General features: G+C 36.6%; 1 protein-coding gene across 5 annotated transcripts in view; it reads right to left on the reverse strand.

Moving 5' to 3' along the window:
- SGK3 (serum/glucocorticoid regulated kinase family member 3) overlaps positions 1-24,294 on the reverse strand; it is a 171,929-nt gene that overhangs the window by 37,796 nt on the left and 109,839 nt on the right. For 4 of the 5 annotated variants that reach the window (XM_026012168.2, XM_026012161.2, XM_072734619.1 and 1 more), the window contains exons 3-5: positions 19,954-20,037; positions 14,869-14,941; positions 5,705-5,780 (exon numbers count right to left, since the gene is read on the reverse strand). In XM_026012168.2, coding sequence (XP_025867953.1) covers positions 5,705-5,780; positions 14,869-14,941; positions 19,954-20,037 — 233 coding nt within the window. The remainder of the gene's footprint in view (positions 1-5,704; positions 5,781-14,868; positions 14,942-19,953; positions 20,038-24,294) is intronic. The other variant, XM_072734620.1, reaches the window with a different exon arrangement.

The following is a 24,294-nucleotide window of genomic DNA, read 5'->3' on the forward strand; positions in this document are numbered from 1 at the left end:
AAACAGTAGGGGCTGGTAAGCACATAAAATAGTGCAGTCACTGTGAGAAACAGTTTGGCAGTTCCTCAAAATGTTCAACATAGAATTTCCATATGACTAAGCAATTCCATTCCTAGGTATGTACCCAAGAAAAATAAAAACATATTCACACAAAAACTCAAAACAAATGTTCCCAGCAGCATTATTTACAATAGCCAAAAAGTAGAAACAACCCAAATGTTCACCAACTGATGGACAAACAAGATGTAGCATATTCATACAAAGGAATATTATTCAGTCTTAAAAAGGAAGTACTGACACATGATCCTCCATGGTGACCTCAAAAACAATGTTCTAAAATAAAAAAGGTCACATATTGTATGACTCCACTTTTTTTTTTAGATTATATTTATTTATTCATGAAAGACACATAGGGAGAGGCAGAGACATAGGCAGAGGGAGAAGCAGACTCCATGCAGGAAGCCCAATGCAAGACTTGATCCCAAGACTCCAGGATCACGCCCTGAGCCAAAGGCAGACACTCAACTGCCGAGACACCTAGGCATCCCATATATGACTCCACTTATATGAAATGTCCAGAATAGGCAAATCCATAGTGACATAAAAGTAGATTAGTAGTTGCCAAGGGTTGGAAGAAGGGAGAAATTAAAAAATACAGTTGACTCTTAAACAATGTGGGGATTAGTGGCACCAATGCCCCATGTAGCTGAAAATCCATGTATAACTTTTGATTCCCCCCAAATTTAACTACTAACAGCCTACTGTTTGCCTGAAGCCTGACCAATAACATAAATAGTTGATTGACACATATTTTGTGTCATATGTATTATATACTGCATTCTTACAATATAAAATGTTATTAAGAAAATCTTAAGAAAGAGAAAACACATTTACAGTACTGTATTTATCAAAAAATAAGCCATGCATAAGTGGACCCGCACAGTTCAAACCCATGTTGTTCAAGGGTCAACTGTAGTCACTTTGGAGTCTTGTTAATGTTAGATTAGACTTCGGGAAATAGAATGGGATAGTTGTGATGGCTGTACAACAATGTAATTATATTAAATACCACTGAATTGAATACTTTAAAAATAGTTAAAAGGGTGAATGATATTTATGTGAATTTTATCTCAATAAAAAATTTTTTTAAAGGTGAGGGTGAGGATCTTCAATCTTACCACAGTGAGGCAACTATTACTTATCTTGGTGGTATTTTATTTCAAATCTTCTTCCTGCACTGTAAGACCATCCTGTATATAAGTTATTTTTATTTTACTGTTTTTCACCTAAAAAATTACACCATAAACATTTCCCCATGTTGTTAAAAATTCCTTGTAAGCAGTCATTTATGATAAATGTATGATGTTGTATGATAAGAATGCACTAAATGTCATTCAATGACTCCCTTGCTTAGGATATGTAGATGGCCTCCAACTTTCTACTATACAAGTTTCACTGCTACAAATAATGTTGCAATTGGTAATCCTTCTGCATACCATTAGAACTACATTTATTATTTTCACTACAGGTTTTTAAAAATAAACTTTTTTTTTTTTTTTTTAATTTTTATTTACTTATGATAGTCACAGAGAGACAGAGAGAGAGGCAGAGACATAGGCAGAGGGAGAAACAGGCTCCATGCACCGGGAGCCTGATGTGGGATTCGATCCCGGGTCTCCAGGATCGCGCCCTGGGCCAAAGGCAAGCGCCAAACCATTGCGCCACCCAGGGATCCCCTTAAAAATAAACTTATTTGGTCTGAATTATAAACCATTTTCAAGCTTTAAATACAGTTTGTTAATGAGATTTTTAGAGAGGTTATACTAATTCCATTATCTTCCAGCAGTACATGAACATCCTGAAGACTCTCTCCAGTTCTGATTAGCATTAAATATTAGCTCATAAAACTCTCTCTAATAATTTAATAAGTGAAAAGTAATAATTTAAAGAAAAGACACTCCACTTTATTAGTAATTAGTGAAATACAAATTAAAGCAACAGTAAGATACCACAATCCACTCACCAGAATGGCTGAAATGGAAGAGTCTAACAATACTAAGTGTTGGTGAGGTGAGCAGTGCAATCTCAGACATGGATAGTGGAAGTATTATTTGCTACAATCACTTTGGAAAACATTAACATTATCCTGTAAGGTTAAGCATATAATACCTTACAACCTAGAAGTTCTACTCCAAATATGTCAGAAATGTTATGCACGAAAAGATGTTAATGGCAACATTACTTATAACAAAATAAAACTAACTCAAATGTGCATCAGCTGTAAAATGGATAAATCAGTATATTCATACAATGGGATGCTATACAGCCATGGAAATCAACAATTTATAGCTATATGCAACAACATAAATGACTCACATGGTTGAAAACAAACCAGATAGAGAATACATATTGTATGATGCCATTTATTATAAAGTACAGCAATGGGACATTAATCTTTCCTGCTAAAAATCAGGAGAATAGTTAACCTTTGAGGAGGAGGGAAGGAATACAGATGGTAAAGAGGCATGTGAGGGGTGTCAGGTGTTCTGGTAATGTTCTAGTTGCTGGCCTCAGGGAGGGCAACTCAGGTGTGTTCATTTTCTCATAGTTCATTAAGCTGTGTAATATGATTTGTGCTCTTTTCTGTATATATTATACCTCAATAAAGCTAAAATAAGGTATTTTACTCCCATTTGCATTTCTTAAATAAAGAAATGTTCAGTTTCTCTGACAGTCACTTGTATCTCCTCTTTTATAAATCATTAATATGCTTTGTCCATTTGTTTTGGTGTCATGTGTACTATCTGCACAAGCTCCTTCTATATTATTTTATCGATTGTCCTTTACTATGGGAAGCTTTTCGTACATTCTTTTTTTACATTTTTGGTTTTTAATTTCACTTGTGATTTCTGGGTTTCAAAAGTTTTTAATAAGTCAAATTTGTCTGGAACACCTGGGTGGCTCAGTGGCTGAGTGTCTGCCTTTGGCTCGGGGCATGATCCTGGGGTCCTGGGATTGGGTCCTGCATCGAGCTCCCTGCAGGGAACCTGCTTCTCCCTCTGCCTGTGTCTCTGCCTCTCTTCTGTGTCTCATGAATAAATAAAAAAATAAAATCTTTAAAAAAAAACAAATTTGTCATTGTTTTACTTTATATCATGCACTGGCAATATGCTCAGAAAACTTTTTTTAAATCTAGAAATTAGAGAAATAAATATTAAGCCATCTTATTCTAGTTTTAGGATAATTTAAAAAATAAATTCTAATAAAGCTGTTGCAGAATAAGTAAAGGAATTTTAAGATTTTTATTTTTAAGTAATCTCTACACCCATCATGGGGCTCAAACTCCCAACCCAAGATCAAGAGCCACATGCTGCACCGACTGACCTAGCTAGGCACCCCATTAAGTATTTTTAAAGTACATTTCCCTGACACAGAAGTAACAGGCACACAGTAGGTGTTCACGGTATACTTGATGATTGGCTTTTCTTCTTGCTCTCTTAAATTTGTACTATTTTATAATTTGATGTATAAATGAGAAGTATGAAAATTAACAAAGCTCTGCTAACATCAAGATGATGGCAGTGAAAAATTAAGTTTGAAAAAATCCCTGGGTATTTATTTTTGGAATTCTTTAAATGTCCTCTACCTTGAATGGAGTGATGGCAGTTGTAGGGTATATATATGTACAAAAAAATCCATTAGGTTTTAAGAATTGTGTTATTTTATAGTATAATGTTAAAGTTAAAATAACCAAATTGCTTTTAACACAAAATATAACATCTTTAAAATGTTACAGATCCAGAATAAACATTTAGAATTTAATATATAGTGGTAGAGGTTCTAACACTTCAAAATGCTGGGTGAAATAATCACCACCACCACCACCACCACTCGTTCTATACATATTCCATGTGAGGCTCCATCAAAGAAGACAAATTTGGCCTCCCAATGTATGAACTCTATTTCAAACAAGCCACTAACCCACCAATCTTTAGTGATCTCAAATGCAGACAGCAAAAATTAGAGGTTAGGGTGTAGATGTAAGTTGAAGACCTAGAATCTGTCCTAGGGAAAAGACATAATGTTTAAAAAATAATCATACAGAGAGCCAAATCACAAAAGTCTCTTTGCTAAGGAAAAAAGCAAATGTACAAACTCTGAGTTCAAGGATCTTCCCTGATTTTGTGTATGTTTGTTACCTGCTGAAGGCCCAGAATGGAGAGGCACCTGCTCCTCAATGCACTGGCTAATCCCAGAGCTACCACAAGTGCTGTGCTTCTTCCTGACCCTTGTCCTACTTGTGACCATTAGGGAAAATCTAAAGCACTGGGCAGGAGACCTTGGCTAGAGGAGGTCCAGTTCTAGTATTTTACTAATTTATTAAGTTATATTAAATTAAAAAAAGGAGGTCAGAGGATTTACTCAGAATGATAGAAGCCCTCAATAATTATACTGTGAAGAACTACACAAATTGGTAGTCACTGGTTTTAGAACTGCTAAAAAAGACAGTCCTCCAGTGCTGTGATTCTGAAAAGAATATTAAAGATGCATCACTGTCCATAAGGCAACCTTCATATCTACATAATTATGGAAAAGCTCCCCACATAGTTTACTCTATCCTCTTTATTTCTTCCAAGAACACTTTATATAAACAAAACAATGTTAAGTAATATAGATGTAAATTTAAAATCTACATCATAATAATGAATATCCATGAACTCATTACCAGACTAAAAAATGAAAACACATGTAAAATGATGGCTCTACCTGTACGTTCCCGTATCTGAGATGCCCCAATCTTCTGGCTTATTAACATGAGATACACACAGGGGCGGGAAAGCACTTTCATGCTCAGTGGCTGCCTGCAATGCTGTGTTGAGAAAGCCTGGAGACCCCATTTGGGTCAAGAAGTGGTGGAACAAGAAGCAGTGGCATGTGTGCAAGACCCTTGCCAATTCCTTCAGCCTCATCTCCTTTCTGAAAACCTACTCTGTAGTCTAGTCACCATAAAATGTCAACACTTAAGTGTCTTGAACATGTTAGACTTTTTACAGATTGTTACATGTACTGCCCCTTTTGCCTGGACACTCTCCCTATCTTTTCCTGAACAACTGCACATCCTTTAAATACCAGGAAGCCTTGCTTGACTTTCTCCCAAGGAAAGCTGTTCACATTTTTCTCTGCTATCTTCTAGCACCTCTTTCATAAAACTTTCCTACCTTTAATTGCTTGTTTATATGCCTGTTTCTCACACTCAACTGGGAGCCTGTTCTTCTGGAAGGTTCTCTTTATATTACCAATACATATAACAAGTATTTAATAAATGCTTCAAAAAAAAGTTTTCATTTAAATCCCAGTTATTTAACAGACAATAAAATACTAGTTTTAGGTATACAATAAAGTGATTTAACAAATGCTTTTCAAATATAATTAGAAAAATGTCTTAACTGTGTACTATGCAAAGTTCTTCCAAGTTTGATCTACAAAACTAATACAGGTACAAAAGGAAGAAAATAACTAAGGCCATGAGTTGATGGAGGGAAAAGGAGATTAAGAAGATCAGAAGAAAACTGCTTGCGGATTTTACAAACATATATAGCACAGTAACATTCCACAGAACATATAAAATCTATTATCAGTAGCTTATTCAATATTCTTAGATTTGGTTTCAGTACCTCTTCAAAACACAATGAAAATTACTTACTGGTTGTAAAGTTCTGGATACCTAACTAAGTTCTGAATGAATTCATTCAGTCCTGCTCTTCGTTGTTTAATAAAATCTGTTAAGAGAGACATAAACTATTAGGATTACTTATGTCAGACTATGTGTAATTATCATTAATATAGCTACTTAAGAATAGACAACCAAAAGACAGTGAACTTTGATAAGCTATTTCTTAATTCATGTTTCTTGATGTACAATAAGAAATACTTAGAAATATATTTTTAAATCTATAAGTACGATTATAGAATTAAAATCAAGCAGAAAACATTTCTCCCAAAAGAAAATTCTCCAAAGAAATGCCCATTTTAGGTTCTAAACAGACTCACTACAAAATTTGGAGAGGTGTCTTGCTTTGTCCTACTTCTCAAGTACTATCAGGTAATGAATAAAAATTAACACTATGACACTAGTGATGGAAAATTACACTAATAAAAAAAAACACCAAAAATTACCAGAAATCCTTACAACTGGGGAACGGTGCTTAATGGTTAATTGAATATCACCAAAACTCGCAGCTAAAAAACTCCCTCTGCTAAATACAATGGAACAATTTCCTAAAGAACAATTGTCCAGCAGCTTCCCAGTGTTCTGACTATTAATAATTAAGGATCATGCATCAGCAGGTTAGCAATAAAGGTCAACCCAAAAGATTCCTGGAAATCAAAAACTTTGTGTCTTATTTGTGCTACCTACTAGTTATTAAAAATCTACTGCATGTCTCAATAAAAATCTATAAACAATATTCAACTCAAGAATGAGTTTTGGTTTAGTAAAATGATTTTTACTCAATAAAGGTTTTAATGTACAATGTCTCTCACCAAAATTATGTTTTTTTCCTAGACACATTTTCCATTTCTTAAATGTAAGGTATGGCTATAAAAGAACAAATGTAAATTAGATTTGGTCTCTTGGATCCAGATCCAAGTTTTTTCCTGTTCAACTGTGAATTTCTTGAATAATTTCAGGAAGGTATCTTCTAAAACTCCTGCAAGGGCATTCTTAGTATTCACCACAGAGTAAAGCATATGTGAGGTTTACATTTAGAAACTACACTTGAAACATAGTTATTTTTCAGGAACTGAATTCAGTAAATAACATATGAGAGAAAACTAAGATGAATGACATTTGAGATCATTTAGAGAAAATCTAATGATTATAGGAAGGCAGCTTTAACCTGATCTGTGGATATTTACTAAAGGTACATTTTACATTGGGAGATCAATTGTGAGAGTAAGTTTCTTTCTTTACTGAGCTACAGCCCCATGGAGCAATAAGTACTACTAGACTTTCCATTTCATTGCTGACTTCACAGTTTTTGAAAGTCCTAGGGAAAGCCTGACATAAGAAGAGAAAGAAATCAGTAATGAAAAAAGAAGTCCTAGTAGTCAGAGTTTAGGGGAAATTCCAAGCTTAATTTTTAGATCAACATTAAGCATGCAAATATCTTTTTTTTTTTTTTTTGGTATATTTTATTATTGGAGTTCGATTTGCCAACATACGGTGTAACACCCAGGGCTCATCCCATCAAGTGCCCCCCTCAGTGCCCGTCACCCAGTCACCCCATTCCCCTGCCCATTCCCCCTTCCACCACCCCTTGTTCGTTTCCCAGAGTTAGAGGTCTCTCATGTGCTGTCACTGTCACCCTCACTGATATTTCCTATTTTCTCTCTTTTCCCCTTTATTCCTTTTTTTTTTTTTAAAGATTTTATTTGTTTATTCATGAGAGACACAGAGAGGCAGAGGCACGGCAGAGGGAGAAGCAGGGTCCATGCAGGGAGCCAGATGTGGGACTCAAAATCCCGGGTCTCCAGGATCACAACCTGGGCTGAAGGCGGCACTAAACCGTTGAGCCACCCAGGCTTCCCCCTTTATTCCCTTTCACTATTTTTTATATTCCCCAAATGAATGAAACCATGTAATGTTTGTCCTTCTCCAATTGACTTACTTCACTCAGCATTAATACCCTCTAGTTCTATCCACGTTGAAGCAAATGGTGGGTATTTGTCGTTTCTAATGGCTGAGTAATATTCCATTGTATACATAAACCACATCTTCTTTATCCATTCATCTTTCGATGGACATCTAGGCTCCTTCCAGAGTTTGGCTATTGTGGACATTGCTGCTATAAACATTGGGGTGCAGGTGTTCTGCTGTTTCACTGCATCTGTATCTTTGGGGTAAATCCCCAGTAGTGCAATTGCTGGGTCATAGGGTAGTTCTATTTTTAACTCTTTGAGGAACCTCCACACAGTTTTCCAGAGTGGCCGCACCACTTCACATTCCCACCAACAGTGCAAGAGGGTTCCCCTTTCTCCACATCCTCTCCAACATTTGTTGTTTCCTGTCTTGTTAATTTTCACCATTCTCACTGGGGTGAGAGCATGCAAATATCTTTAAAAATTCCAGGTAAGACTAAAATAGATACAAGCTCATTACTGGGTAAGTCCCAAGAATTTGTATAAAGCTGACATACTATCTTTAGGAATTATAGTTGAAGATATATTATACATAGGCTTGTGCACAGTAGTGGGGGGAGGCAGAGGGAGAGGGAGAAAGAGAATCCCAAGCAGGCTCTGCGCTCTGCAGGGAGATGATCTCCTGACCCTAAGGTCACAACTGGAGCTGAAATAAACAGTCCAATGCTTAACCAACTGAGCCACCCAGGAGCCCCTGGAGAGGTATATTCTTAAAAAGCTTTCCAATTAAGAACTTATGTGAATGTATCTGTTGTAATTCAAAAGAAATTTCAATTAGAGGCTGAAAAGAAATCAATGCTTAGATAATAAAATAAAAGCTTTAGTCTCCAGAGTATGTAGGAAACTGACCCACACAGATTTATCTGTCATTTCACAGCTTCAAGAAAAATCAGGGTAGCCCAGGTGGCTCAGGAGTTTAGCGGCGCCTTCAGCCCAGGGCTTGATCCTGGAGGCCCGGGATGGAGTCCTGTGTCGGGCTCCCTGCATGGAGCCTGCTTCTCCCTCTGCCTGTGTCTCTGCCTCTCTCTCTCTCTCTTTGTCTCTCATGAATAAATAAATAAAATCTTAAAAAAAAAAAAAAAAGAAAAATCAACCAAGAGGACACAATCTCCAATACTGTGGGACAGGGGGGGAAAAATCATCAAACTCTGACGTAAGGGGACCTTGGGTTTTAACTAGGCCAACCAGTGGTGGACAAAGTGCCTGATTATATTCATTATCAAAGGATATTTAGAGCTCCTGGGGACCACAGAGTTTTTTTTTTTTTTTTAGTCCTAATTCACACCTTTCTGGTTAGGAAACAAGGTTAAGATTTTTGTAATGTTCCAAACAAGTAAATTTTTTTTTTAAGATTTTATTTATTTATTCATGAGACAGAGAGAGAGAGAGAGAGAGAGGCAGAGACACAGGCAGAAGGAGAAGCAGGCTCCCTACAGGGAGCCCGATGTGGGACTGGATCCCAGGACCTGGGGATCACGCCCTGAGCCAAAGGCAGATGCTCAACCACGGAGCCACCCAGGAGCCCCCAAACAAGTAATTTTAAATTGTGTATTTTGTCTTTAAAGGTACCATGCATAAATCAGACAATAGAGTAAAGTGAAAACCGAAACAAACCAACTTGGATTAATGTAATTCTGCTATATATTAGCTGTGTGGCTGGTCTTTGCTAAGTTTCTATTTTCCTCATGCATGAAACAGAGGTAAAAGCTACTTTATAGTTAGGAATTCAAATAATAGCACAGCTATTATCATTACTACTGCTACTATTATTATATTATTGTATTATTACTATAGATATTGTATTATTATATACTAATACTATAACATTAACAGCATTTTAAAAAACAGCCTGCTACAGGGAAATAATACTGGAATCAGAGTCTAAGATGTAACTGAGTCTTACTTGTGCCACTGCCTACCTTGTTTTATAACCACAAACTCCTCTTTATTTTTTTTAATACAAACTCCTCTTTAATTTGTCAAATAGGGGATAGAATTAGATGATCTATAAGCTCTCTTTCCAGTTATACCATTTGATGTCTCAAAATAGAAGTCATCCAAAAAAGAAAAAAAAAAAAGAAAGAGACTAAGACTGGTTAACAAAATAATGTACATAATTCAGAATCCTTAACTATTTGAAAATTTAAGGTCTATGAGAAGTGATTTTTAAAATCTTCAGACTAATATTAAGTAGACTTTCCAAAATGAGTGACTAGTTGAAGATGGCATGCATGCATTCATTTGTTCACGAATCACCTATCAGATAGTTGCCTTGTACAAGGCACTGGAAATACAAAATGTTTAATTAAGAGATGGCACCTATTCTCAAGAAGGTCCAATTCTAGAGGAAGACAAATTTAAACAAATCACTACACTCTGGCATACCAAAGGAACTGAGAGAATCCACAAACTGCTATGAGAGCAGAGAAGAGGCTCCCAACCCCACCTAGGGACTAGCACTTAAGAAAAATTTCCCAAGGCTATGGTACCTACACCAAGTCTTATGAAGAACTAGATGGGTATGACACCTAGGCCTCAAAAGAACTCAAAGATTAGAATAATAATGGGGAATTGTCTTATTTTGTACAAACCTATTTCTCTTCAATTAGTAAGGGTTAAAAGTGAGAAATAAAAGTAGTTTCTGCATAAGCTGTTAATTATGCCTTTAAAAAATATTTTATCTAGAGCCTAACACAAGTGTAACAAAAGGTACTTAACTGATGTGTTTATGAATGGATAAATACTGAGCAATTATATATTCTAACATTCATAGTCTCTTAATTTCATATGTCCTCTTATTTGATGTACTCTGATTTTGTTACTTTGTACTCTTATTTTTCAATAATTAATTTTAACTATTGTTTTTTTAACTTCAGAAAAACAGTAATATATATGTATTGATCTCAGGAGCCTATTGGCAAAAGGCTTGATATTAAACCATTTAGAATATAAAAATTATAGCTATCTCTGTGTACTCTACAGATTCTTAAATTCAAAATGAAATTTTAACTTTGAAAAATATAGGAAGAAATAACCCTTAAAATCTACCTTCAGGCATGTAAAACTTATCTTGCAGAGGTTGGTAACCACCAGAATAAAGAAATGAAAACAGGAAAATGGAGACATGCTCTTAAACTACAACATAAGAACCCAGGTATGTCCGGAAAAGCTCTGCACAATAGCTGTCAGGCATGAGATAAGTTAAAAGGGCAAATTCTTTCTTCATGCTCTAACTGTCCCATCTTTGGCCAGTGAAAGCCCCATCAATTAAGCTCGTGTGTTCTTTTGATAAAGCCTTGGTAATCCTGTATCGCTTCATCGCTTTCAGGCAAGATGTGCTAAGACCATCTTGTACATTTCTTGCCCGGGACCTGGAAGTACTGTTTTCCCATGGAACTCCGGTTGCTTTATGGGGGAAATAGTATTTGGAAAAGACAACCTGGAGGCTATGAATGTTCACTACTGCTTGTTACAGTTTTTAGGTATTTCCAAAGGACAGAGCTAGGAAATACGTGCTATTTTTAGAGAAAAATAAATCATTTCACACTGTATTCCCAAATTAAGTTAAAACTTATAGGATTTTTACTTAAAATATCTTTGACTTTATTTTTCTATCTCTTTCCTCTTCTGCTTAAAACTTTGGTTCCCAAGACAGTAACATGAATACAAAATAACTCCATATTATAACCGTAAGACTGGCTGAATGTAGTATTGTAAGACTGTTGAATGTAGTGCAAAAATTTTTTTGTGCATGTTTTTGTCCTTAGCATACATCCCATGAGGAATATATATAGTCAAAATTCCATATTCTGAAGTCATTTAAAATAATTATTATTATAAAATAAAATAAAATAATTATTATTCTCCCTGTGTTTACACTATCAATCAAAATAGGGTTTTTTCCTTCAGTTTAACTGTTACAGATTGCTTTATTACTGAATTTTACTTTTGTTTTTAAATATTTTAAAATATGCACATGGTTCCAAAGTCAAAGCTATAAACAAGACTTATTCAGGAACATCTAACTTCTTTCTCTTTTGCCTCCTCCCACTGGCCTCTCCCTCCTCAGTTTTTAGTTTTTCAGTTTATTATTCCGTTAATTTTGAATCCCCATAACCTTTACTACACAAAAAAGATACACTATACACATCTGCACCTTTTTTTTTTTGCACCTTGTTTTTTCTAATGTATTTTGGAGAACACTCTACTGCAATGTACAATAAAGCCTTGCTTGTTCCTTTTTAAAGCTGCATCATATTCCAAGGTTGGAAGGTATTTCAGTTGCTTTTGCTATTAAAAACGAACAGTTCTGTATGCACATCATTTCATATGCAGTTTATCTATGGAACAAACTCCTTGAAATGTGATTTCTTGGTCATAGTGAGATGCAATATAGCTTTGCTAAATATTACTCAATTCCTTTCTTTATGGCTTAGACCACTTTGCATCCCCACTAGCAAAATATGTCTGTTTCCCCAAATTCTAATCAAATAAGCACTCTGTCACTCTGCTTTTTTTTTTTTTTTTTTTTTTTTTTTTTTTTTTTTAGTATGGCTTAGATTTGATCGCCCAATAGTTTTCCAAGATCTCTGTGACATATGGTCTATTACACTGTTGCCAAATCATATACAATATGCTCAGGATGGGTTTCAAATTGTTCTTCAATAAAAATATTTTGTTTAGTATCAAATAATTAATTTACCAAAACGTATACACCACAGGACATTCTGTCTGGAATTTTGCCTTAAAGAAGTTGCAGGCTTTAATCTCTTTGTCTTCTTCCCGAGAAAAAAATGAAAGGATCCTGTCATTAGGGTTTAACTTAGGGCTTTCTAGAACACCAGCCCGAGTTCAAGTCTCTATTATCAGCAACACACAGTACGATTCCTCTCATGTCTTTTCTGTCACTTCACAGTAATTCATTCGGTTGTTCACTGAGGCCTGACACCTCACGTATCTCTTTCTCTTCCCTCTTCTCCCATTTACCTAAGCAATCACCAATATTTCTTTTCTTTTCTTTTTCATTTTAAAAATTTTATTTGAGAGAGAGTACAAGAAGGGAGTAGGGCAGAGGGGGAGGAGGAAGCAGAGTCCCTGCTGAGCAGGAAACCCTATAAGGGGCTCAATCTGCTAAGGGCAGACACTTAACCAACTGAGCCGCCCTGTTGCCCCAATCACCAAGATTTCTTACAGATTTTTCCTTAAAAGAGTTCCTGTATATTGCTCCCTTTTTAGCCAATTTCCCCTTGAGTCCTCATTCTGATTATCCAATGTGAGGATTACTGAATATTCCCTTACCCAATGTCCCAGCCTCTATCCTGTCTCTTCTCTCTGTGCCTACAGTACATCATACACTGTTGGTTTCACATCATGTTTCACACTCACTTTACCTAAATAACTCCAGGACCCACATGTTGCCCATGATTATATTTTTCAACCTATGCTCCACAGATACACTTTACTGCTATACCAACAAAGCAGCTCCATTTTTAACTGTTCTACACATGACATTTTCTGCAAAAAGATTTCACTGGGAAAAAAAGCATTCTGCAGCTAAAAACAAAATGAGAACAAAGGTGCTGGCCTACAGAATCAATTCTGTCGAACACCCAATCTGGCTTTGTTGTGGCGACTCAGTCTTCTCTTCGTCCTCTCTTTTTTTCTTTTTATTTGCTTCTCTTTATGAATGAATTTATGTATTCAAGTAGTATTTATTGAAAACCTAAGATCTACCAGGCACTATAAATCAATAAAAAAGACAAATACCAGCATTCATAAAATCTACAGCCAGATGAGACAGACTGGCAATGACAATGAAATATGCTAAATTCTCTCAAGAGAAAAAAATTCTACACATAATAAGGGAAGTGAGAACCCTCTCCAATCCTGAGTTCACAAAGTGTAAAAGAATAAAGAGTGTCCAGTACAGAGGGCTATAGGGGATGATCCAGTAGTCTCTCAGGGAAAACACTAAGTTTAATTAAAGCAAGAATGTAAAAGAAATATGAAAATGTTGGAGGATAAAGAGAATTTGTTCATTGTGGACAGAATTTCACAGGGCACAGTGAAAAGCTTTGAGAGGGAAAGATATGATATAAGGCTAAGTTGAGGGCAGCCCCGGAGGCGCAGTGGTTTAGCACCGCCTGCAGCCCAGGGCGTGATCCTGGAGACCCAGGATGGAGTCCCACATCGGGCTCCTTGCATGGTGCCTGCTTCTCCCTCTGCCTGTGTCTCTGCCTCTCTCTCTAGCTGTGTCTCTATGAATAAATAAATAAAATCTTAAAAAAAAAAAAAAGGCTAGGTTGAAGGGAGAACATATAGTCAGGATAAGTGATGTGAGAAGTTCTATCTTGAGTAGAGACCCAAAAAAAGCGGACATGTAAGGAATCATAGGTTTAATGGGTTACGAGGTTACCTCTTACAGAGATGAGACAGATGATGAGGGTGGACGGCACTCTAGCTCATCAGGATTCATCTGTGGCACAGATGACTTTTCTCATCTGCATAAGGAGATTATCTGGTGGATGAGAAGACTTAAGTCTCTCTGTATGTAGCCATTTGTGACCTGAATTGATACTATAGATTCTAGTGAAAAAAGTTCCAGGCTTAAGCCTTCAGACATACAGTTCTAGACTCCTGAGAGCCTATGTGTCATTAGGCTCCCAAAGGGTGAACAATAGGACATTTTCTTAGTATGCTATTCAGAGGCCTACAGGGTGCTATGTATACAGTATAAATTTTATAAGTATTCTGGAAGGAACAAATAATATCCTTCATGGTAGAAAGTATCTCAAATTATCCTTAATGACCAATTAATTTACCTGAATCCAGACTGCTTGAATTTTACATCTCAATCTGACACTAGCTGGGACCCTGGGCAAATCAATTAACCTAAATGTGCCTCAGTTTCTTTATCTATAAAACAATAATGACAAGAATACCTACCTCAAAGGGTTTTTGTGAGGGCTGAATGAATTAAAACATGTCAAGTGTTTAAAACAATGCCTGGTACACAGAAAACCCCTTCTTGGGCATTATTTTCATAGAACATGAGATCATTAGCTTTGTGAGGCCTTTTACTACTTACTAAACAGCACAATGAGTACATTAACTACTTCTTCAAATTTCAACCATCACTTACAGCTGGTCTATGAAGATATTGCTTACCTGGATCAAAATTATCACCAAATATTCTCTTGGCAGGGATCTTCAGGGCCATAGCAGGAAATTGTTTCTTTAACTAGAGTATTAAAAAATAACATTAAATGAACTTAATTTTCTAAGTCTTCTAGTTATATATATATACCAAGAAAAATTATAATGTGATTTTCAAGAAAATCCATCATAACACGTATGTTTAGGTATATATGATCAAATACATACTATATTAAATTATAGCAATAAAATCATAGCCTGACTAATCATCTTTTTTTTAAAGATTTTTATTTTATTCATTCATGAGAGACAGAGAGAGAGAGGCAGAGACACAGGCAGAGGGAGAAGCAGGCTCCACAAAGGGAGCCCGACACAGGACTGGATCCCGGGTCTCCAGGATCACACCCTGGGCTGAAGGCGGCACTAAACCACTGAGCTACCAGAGCTGCCCTAATCATCCTATTTTGTCCCAACAGAACACTTAGTATCTTTGTGACCCTGGATAAGTTACTTAACATCTCTGTGCTTCAGTTTTCTTGTCTGTAAAATGGAGATTATTTTAGCACTTAGATGAGAATCTGGAGTATAAGCTTTGAATACGTTACCACTTATTACCTCAAGAGAAGCTGTGATCTTTGTGTTCTTTCTATATGAACAGACTGATCATTGTTTTTTTTTTTTAAGATTTTATTTATTTATTCACGAGAGACACAGATTGAGAGAGAGGCAGAGACACAGGCAGAGGGAGAAGCAGGCTCCATGCAAGGAGCCGATGTGGGACTGGATCCCGGGACTCCAGGATCACGCCCTGGGCCAAAGGCAGGCGCCAAACCGCTGAGCCACTCAGGGATCCCTGACCATTGTTTTCTAAGAAAGCTGATGAATTTTGCTTCCAAAACCCTCTGCTCTAGCCTACCCCTTATTAATATTTTAATACATTATTTTATCAGATTTGCTTATCCCTAGACAAAGAACTTGGCTCTGAAGACATTAAATCTGGGGCAGTAAAGTCATTAATGGGTTAATGCTTATTTTTATTATAAGCTTGATGTCAAAAAAACCACACACACACACACACACACACACACACACGCAAACTATATATCCAACTACCAACTGTCAGGAAATACAAAGAATAGAAGAATGTATTAATCACTCTACACCATGAGTATGTGGTCAGCAAAACCCAGACCAAAGAATCTGTAGAGAAATGACCCTGCTTTTTCAACAAAAAATTGTAAAGGAAAGAAAAGAAAGGGGAAGGGGGAAACTTTGCGACATAAAGACACTTCATAGATTTATCAACCAGTCATATAAACACACAAATATTTGGTATTAAAATGTTACTGTTGTTTTTAGATGTGATAATAAATACTCTCTATGTGTATTTTCAAAGAATTTTTATCTTTTTAGAGATGTGTACTAAAGTATTTACAGATAAAATGATATGAAGTCTAAAATTTGCTTCAAAATTACAGTGGGCTGGCTAAGGAGGGAGCTGAAACAAGAATGGCAATGTATCTGGAATTGTGGCAGCTGGATGGTAAATTAGATTATTTTCGATGTTTGTACTATTCTGTTTCTGTATATGTGCAATAATTTCTACAATTAAAAATTTTCAAATGCAAACTATACTCATAAAAATACATTTATATGGACAAAAGTGTCTACAGACTGGATATTTTTTGTTTTTTCTTTTACTCTAAAGGAGCACAGAGGAAGAACCTATGTTTTCAAACTTAGGGAAATCCAAGCCAGGTTTAACCTCACTTCTGTGGTTTCATAGAACACAGCTGATACTGTTCCCCTGGTTTTTGCTCTGTCCCTCACCACAGGAGACAGAATTAGTAGTTACAGAAAAAGAAGCAGACAGAGAAAATGAAGAAATAAGAAAAAGAGGAATAAAGGAAGAGAAATACAGGAAAAGTGAGGGGGAAGGATAATAAAAATTCAACTATATATTAAGAAAAAATTTCTGCAAAAAGCATAAGATGGAATATTTGATAGAAAAAAAAATGAAAGTGATCATGGTGCAGGAGGGTAGGGTACCCCAAAACAAACATTCTACTTTACCTTTACACTTTGAGATACTCAAATATTAACACCCTATCTAATTAATCTCTAGCTAGCTATTTATTTATAGATTTATTTAGTTATTTAGTTATTTGAGAGACAGAGAGAAAGAGTGAGTACATGCACAAGTGGGCAGGGGGAGGCAGGGAGAGGCAGCGGGAGAGGGAGAAGCAGGCTCCTCCCTGAGCAGGAAGCTCAATGCTGGGCTTGATTCCAGAACTCCAGGTTCATGACTTAAGCTGAAGGCAGACGCCTAACCAACTGAGCCACCTAGGCACCCAGGCATCCCTAATCTCTAGCTATTTAAATCATGAAACCATCATTAACATGAGGATGGCTTTTCACTCAAGCAAGATCTCCACATTGCCAAGTTTTTAGATGACATCCCCTTCATTCCTCCTTCTTATAAACAGCTCTACAGAAGGAAATGTTTAGAAGGTAAATCTGGCTCACTTAATCTTTTTAAGCAAAATACAAAAAGAAATTTCAGCTTTTCAGTTATTAATAGTTCACTGAACAAAATTTAATCTTATTTCTCTAGGAAGTTCATATAAACTGTCTCTGTATGCATGTGTTATAGTACCATCATGATAACTATGATCAAACCTGTACAATTCTCAAAAAGTGCTGATCATGTATATAAATGTATCCAAGAATTTCAAATAGAGTTGGCAATTCAACCTTTACCCAGCCTCTAATATAAACTTTTTTTTCAATATAAACTAATTTTTAAAAATCACTCAACATTATAGGGGACCTTAATTGGGTCAATTAAGCATCCAACTCTTGATCTCAGCTCAGGTCCTGATCTTGGGGTCGTGAGTCTAAGCCCCATGTTGGGCTCCACACAAGGTATGGAGCCTACATAAAAATAAATAAGTAAATTTAAAAAAATCATTCAACATTACAGAATATATTCTCATGTACAAATTCTTTTTGGCTATTATTATATTTCAAAAGTGTGACTTTACTTACAGTCAAAAAAAGACTGTCTCAATATCCTTTGATTAAGCAATTTAAAAATATGTATTAAGTTCAGTTACATATGCATTAAAGAAAAATTAAAGAACAGAAAAAAATACGGTAAAAATACTACAGTTATCCCTAAGTAGTAACATATTATGGGTGATTTTTAAATTTAAACACTTTTATTTTTCTCCATACTCCAGATTTTCTAGAATACGTATTAATTTTACATAGAAATAAATGGCCATTTAAAAAACTGCAGTATTATTTTAAAAGTTCAATTTTAACTTGCAAAGCATTTGAATATTATTTGGAAGAAAAACAGACACAGTGAAATGCTAAATAGAAATTAATCAGAAGCCTTACTTTTGTGCATTAGCAAAACATGGAATGTTGTACAGCTAGAAATCTGATTAATTCTGGCCCATTTTACGAAATAACTTATCTCTTAACTGAGGTATGCTTAACTTCCTCCATATTTAAAGTATCTTACAGATGGTGAGTCACAGACTTATGTATCTATTTAACCCTATTTTTAAGGTCAAGATACAGGATTAAGAAAATTGAAAAAAATTATCTTCTTAAATATGAAACAATTTTTTTCTAAGGGCTGCATGGTAATCTGCCATTTATTAAATAATGATATAAGGATATTCCTATTTATTCTTAGGGCAGAAAAAATTTAAATTTGGGATTTGAAGCATAATTACTTTTTTTCTTAACTGAAGTAAAGCTTGAATCCAAAGCTCTCTTAATAATCTAAGGTCTATAATGACCAACACAGATGGTGTTCTTTGTCCTCCTAGGTATATGTGACTAATACATGTACAACACTGAACAATAATACACAAACACTGGTCACTGTATAGAATTGACCCGATGTGTTTCAATGACCATGGTGCTCTTGCTTCTTACTTTAGACAGTACTTGTAATTCCAAACACTGGATTAAAATTAATATTTAATATGTGAATTTTGCATATATAAGAGTAGGTTTTACAAATTTAAGTAATTAATGACCCCTTACTTATCACCCCCCACCCTCCAGTAACTGTCAGAACTTACAAAAGTCCGTATTCATTTTAGTTGAGTTGGTTACTTAAAATCCAGAACCAAAGACTTAACTCCAACCAAAAATGAAACTATGGAAGGAAGGTAAGCTTTTAACAAACATTTAGATCTAAATCTAGTTGCTGGTCAATTTAACCAGAAATAACATGATGACTAACAATTATTAGAGAGGCAGCAGAAAGAATTTATTTCTAATATTCTGACATTTTAAGCTGCACATCTAGGGATCCCTGGGTGGCGCAGAGGTTTAGCTCCTGCCTTTGGCCCAGGGCGCGATCTTGGAGACCCGGGATCGAATCCCACGTCGGGCTCCCTGCATGGAGCCTGCTTCTCCCTCTGCCTGTGTCTCTGCCTCTCTCTCTGCACCCCCCCCCTCTCTCTGTGTGACTATCATGAATAAATAAATAAAATCTTTAAAAAAAAATAAGTTGCACGTCTAGTGTTTGTATCTTTAAGAGTTTACTTGGAAAGAGGATTGTTATCCTCTCTCCACCCTTTTTTGTAGGAATTCCAAAGTTAGGATGCTTCTGAAGACTCTGTTACCCTTTTCTGCTTATATATATGAGTAGAAATATTTAAGCACTCAAAGAAATCTTTTTTGGGGTGCCTGGGTGGCTCAGTTGGTTAAGCATCTGCCTTCAGCTCAGGTCATGGTCTCAGTGTCCTGGGACTGAGTCCTGCCTCAGGTTTCCTGCTCAGTGGGGAGTCTGCTTCTCCTCCCTCTGTCCCTCCCCTGCTCAAGCATGTGTGCTCTCTCTCTCCCAAATAAATAAATAAAATCTTAAAAAAAAAACTCTCTTATTTGCAAGTTTTCTCAGGTGTTTTATTCTTTTTTTTTTAAGTTTTATTTAAGTAGTCTCTATACCTAATATAGGTCTTGAACTTAAAATCCTAAGATCAAGAGTTGCACACTCTTCCAACTGAGCCAGCCAGACACCCTCAGGTGTCTTGTTTTAAATAAAAATCCTGCAGACTGACATTTACTTACAGTATTGTAAAGCTTATCAAACTCCGCATATCTCCTGAAGACAAACCACTCACTCCTACCCACTGAGACCAGAACTTTATAAACCTGTGGAAATAAAAAACAGTATAATAAAACTTGATTGCAAAAATAAAATTCATTAGTGATTTAATAGGTGAATAACCTGTTTTTATTCTCATAAAACTGATACTAGACATTCATGTTTATACATGATTCTCTAAAATACATAAAGATATCGGCTGAAAGACTTAGTCTTCTTGAAAGGAGATTTTTATATTTTTAGGAGACATTTCATTTTTAAAATGTTAAGAAATAGTTCCATATATTTCAAGAGAATAACACAGTGAACACCTGTGAACTCATTCAGATGTTCTGAATTCTAACATTTTGCCATTCTTATTTCATACTTTTTCCCCCAAAATTACATTATAGATTGAATTGATGCCATTCTCCTCTCTTCTTCTTCAGCAATAACCATTATCCTGAAATTATAAAGCATTTTCAAAAGGATGCCTAGCACATTGTAAAGACTCAGTTATTAGTTCTCTTTCCAGGTCATCTTGTACACAGTATTTTTCACACTAGGAATTTATCCTCAGACTTCCTACTACCATCTTTCATGTGTTTAATATTTTCATATATACATAACTCCATATAACCATAGTCAAGAACAAGTAAGAAGAACAAACATTACAATCCCTAGAATATACATGAGAAAATGATGGCCCAAAAAAAGCTGAAAAACTTGCTCAAATTCACAGACTTATGAGACTGAAATTTAAATCTTCTAACCCTTCAAGTACTACAACCAGTATCAAATCAACAATTATAATACAGAATTCTCTTAATTCATCCCATCCCATATTCTCAGAGTATAATTCAACATAGTATTGTAGAGAAAAGGGTTTGGGACCCCAATGGTCTGTGCCATTTCTTTTTTTCTTTTTTAAAGATTTGAGAGAGAGAAAGAGAGAGAAGCACACAGAGTGGGGAGAGGCAGAGGGAAAGGGAGAGAGTCTTAAGCAGATGCTACACTGAGCAAGAAGCCCAATGAGGGGCTTGATCCCGCAACCCTGAGATTATGACCTGAGCTGAAACCCAGAGTCAGACACTTAACCAACTGCAGGGGAAAGGAACAAATAACAACAATCCAGTTTTTTGATGAAAAACTCACTGATAAATGATTTGGGTTAGGAATTATAGAGATAGGAATTACTTTGGGGTTTATAGTACAGTTGTCCACAGTCTACTAGACAACATAGAGTAAACATAGAGTTTTATTTTTAGAAGATGGGCATACAAATATGTATACACTATCCTTTCCCATAAAAGACTGAAAGCTACATTCACAAACTTATAGTTAGATAATATGGTGAAGAAAGCACCTCTCTGATACTGTATGTGATTATAACATACAAATTTTATAGCACTATGTAAGATATGATCACATTAACAAATGCACATTGAGAATGTAAAGCCACAGTCCTCTGCGAGAGGAAGAATAAAGTCTCACCTGGAAGGGAAACATAGGTCTTGGTATCAATCACCTGAGTTAAGTGATGAATTACTTACACTGAAAAAAAAAGAGCACTCAGGCACTCTACATGAGCTACATGTGGTGGTGGGTGGTAATATGGCACTTCTGGTCTTAACCAAGAAGGCATCAAGTTGTCTTACAGGAAGCTATTGGATATATGATACCAGATTTGTTTGTAAGATGACACTACTCACAAGGAAAGAATGCAGAAGTAGAGGATAAAGCAGCTGGTCAAGGTGCCAATGAAGCTGTACCATCTAAGATTAGACTACAGATTTATCTCATAGAGTACTCAGGATCAGATAGGACTGGAAGCAGGACTGCTATCAAAGGATCAGAAACCTAAGTTTAGATGATTGCAAGCTTCTTCAGTTATTTATGCTGGCTTCCTAGTTGTGGTAAAGTGGCTTCCCGTGGTTACCCAAGTAGAGCCAAGACAAGAACCCACAAATGGGTTCCAGATTGAAGCAGCTCTGCTGCAAATACGTTTATAGGAACTAAGATAAAGCCACCTGAAGTTACTAATCAGCACTATGACTTATGAACAAGGGCCTATTTTTTTTTAAAAGACTTTATTTATTTAGGAGAGAGAGCACGAGCAACCAGGGGGAGGGGCAGAGGAGAAGCAGACTCCCTGCCAAGCAGGGAGCCCAATAAGGGGTTCAATCCCAGGACCCCAGGATCACAGCCTGAGCCGAATGCAGACACTTAACCAACTAAGCCATCCAGGTGCCTCAAGCAAGGGTTTATTAAGTCAGTTCTAATAAAACACCAAGAGGTAAAAACAAACTCTTCAAATTTTAAAAAACACTTTCATTTGCCAAAGAAGCACAAGAATTCACAGAAAGCAGTACAATGCTTATTACAATATAAAATTACTTGTTTTTTATTTTTTTTTAAAGATTTTATTTATTTATTCATGAGAGACACAGAAAGAGAGAGAGAGAGGCAGAGACACAGGCAGAGGGAGAAGCAGGCTCCATGCAGGGGCCCCAATATGGGACTCGATCCCAGGACTCCAGGATCACACCCTGGGCTGAAGGCAGGCGCTAAACCGCTGAGCCACTCAGGGATCCCTACTTGTTTTTTTAAAAAAGATTTTATTTATTTAAGAGAGCACGCATGCACAAGCATGAGCAGGGGAAGGAGCAAAGGAAGCAAGCTCCCTGCCAAGTAGGGAGTCAGATGTGGGGCTCGATCCCAGGACTCCAGGATCATGATCTGAGTCTGATGCTTAACTAACTTAGCCCCCTGGGAGCCCCAAAATTATGTTTTTTTTAAGTATTTCCTTATTTCCTATCTTACCCTACCAGAATCTAAGTTCCTTGAGAGGAAGGGCTGTATCATTCTTGCTACCTACCATATCCCATGTCTAGAACAGTACCTACATGACACAGAAACTCAATGACAATTTGTTGAATGGATTAATGAAAGTAAAATTGAGACTTGATTTAAGACATCATAGAAGGCAATGCATCTCTCTGTTAGAAGCTTCACAGTATAGAGCTATATAAAAGATAACTAGAGTACAAAAATACTAGCAAATAGCAAATAATACAACATCTATTTATGTTCCCAAGTATGACACAGGCATCTGGGACCTGCTGAAGCTCAACACAGAGTCTGTGTTGGGTAAGGTGGAGTCTGTGTTGACTAGAACTGAGGTTCTTTTTTTTTAAGATTTTATTTATTTATTCATGAGACACACACAGAGAGAGGCAGAGACCTAGGCAGAGGGAGAAGCAGGCTCCTAGCAGGGAACCCGATGTGGGACTTGATCCTGGACCCCAGGACCATGCCCTGAGCCAAAGGCAGACACTAAACCGCTAAGCCACCCAGGCGTCCCCTACAACTGAGGTTCCTGAGGACTTCCCTGTAGCAATCAGTAACTAACATGTGAACTTAGTATTACTTTTCATTCAACATCAATTCAACAAGTACTTTTTAATATCCATCTCTGTTCTGGGTACTGATAAAGCAATAGTGAGGGAAGTTCTTATTTCAAAGTCCCTTGCATTCTAGTCTATTCTAGTAATAAATAAACACAAAATGTGTCAGGTAGTGATAATGCTATTAAAAAATTAAATAGGGTAGGGGCACTTCAGTAGCTCAGTTAAGCATCTGACTCTTGATCTCAGCTCAGGTCTTGATCTCAGAGTTGTGAGTTCAAGCCCTGCACTGGACTCCATGCTAGGTGTGGAGCCTATACTAAAAAAAAACCAGGGGGATGCCTGGGTGGCTCAGTCGGTTAAGCATCCATCCGACTTGTATTTTTTAAAGATTTTATTTATTATTTATGCATGAGAGACACACAGAGAGAGAGAGAGAGAGAGAAAGAGAGAGAGAGAGAGAGGCAGAGACAGGCAGAGACACAGGCAGAGGGAGAAGCAGGCTCCATGCAGGGAGCCTGACGTGGGACTCGATGGAGGGCAGCGCTGGTGGCCCAGCAGTTTAGTGCCACCTTTGGCCCAGGGCGTGATCCTGGAGACCCAGGACTGAGTCCTGTGTTGGGCCCCCTGCATGGAAACTGCTCCTCCCTCTGCCTGTGTCTCTGCCTTTCTCTCTCTCTCTCATGAATAAATAAAATATTTAAAAATTATTAATTAATTAAAATTAAAATTAAAAAAAAGATTAAATAAGGTAAGCAGGACAGAGAGTGGAAACAGTAGGATGGGGTGTTAAGATACTATTTTATAAAGTATGGTCAGAAAAAGCCTCTCTACAAAGGCAACATTTGATAATCTGAAGCAAGGAAATGAATAAGGTGATCTGGAGAGGGCCTTTGAGTATGCAGGGGACAGCTGTGG

The sequence above is a fragment of the Vulpes vulpes genome, chromosome 13 (genome assembly GCF_048418805.1).
Source record: "Vulpes vulpes isolate BD-2025 chromosome 13, VulVul3, whole genome shotgun sequence".
NCBI lineage: Eukaryota > Metazoa > Chordata > Mammalia > Carnivora > Canidae > Vulpes > Vulpes vulpes.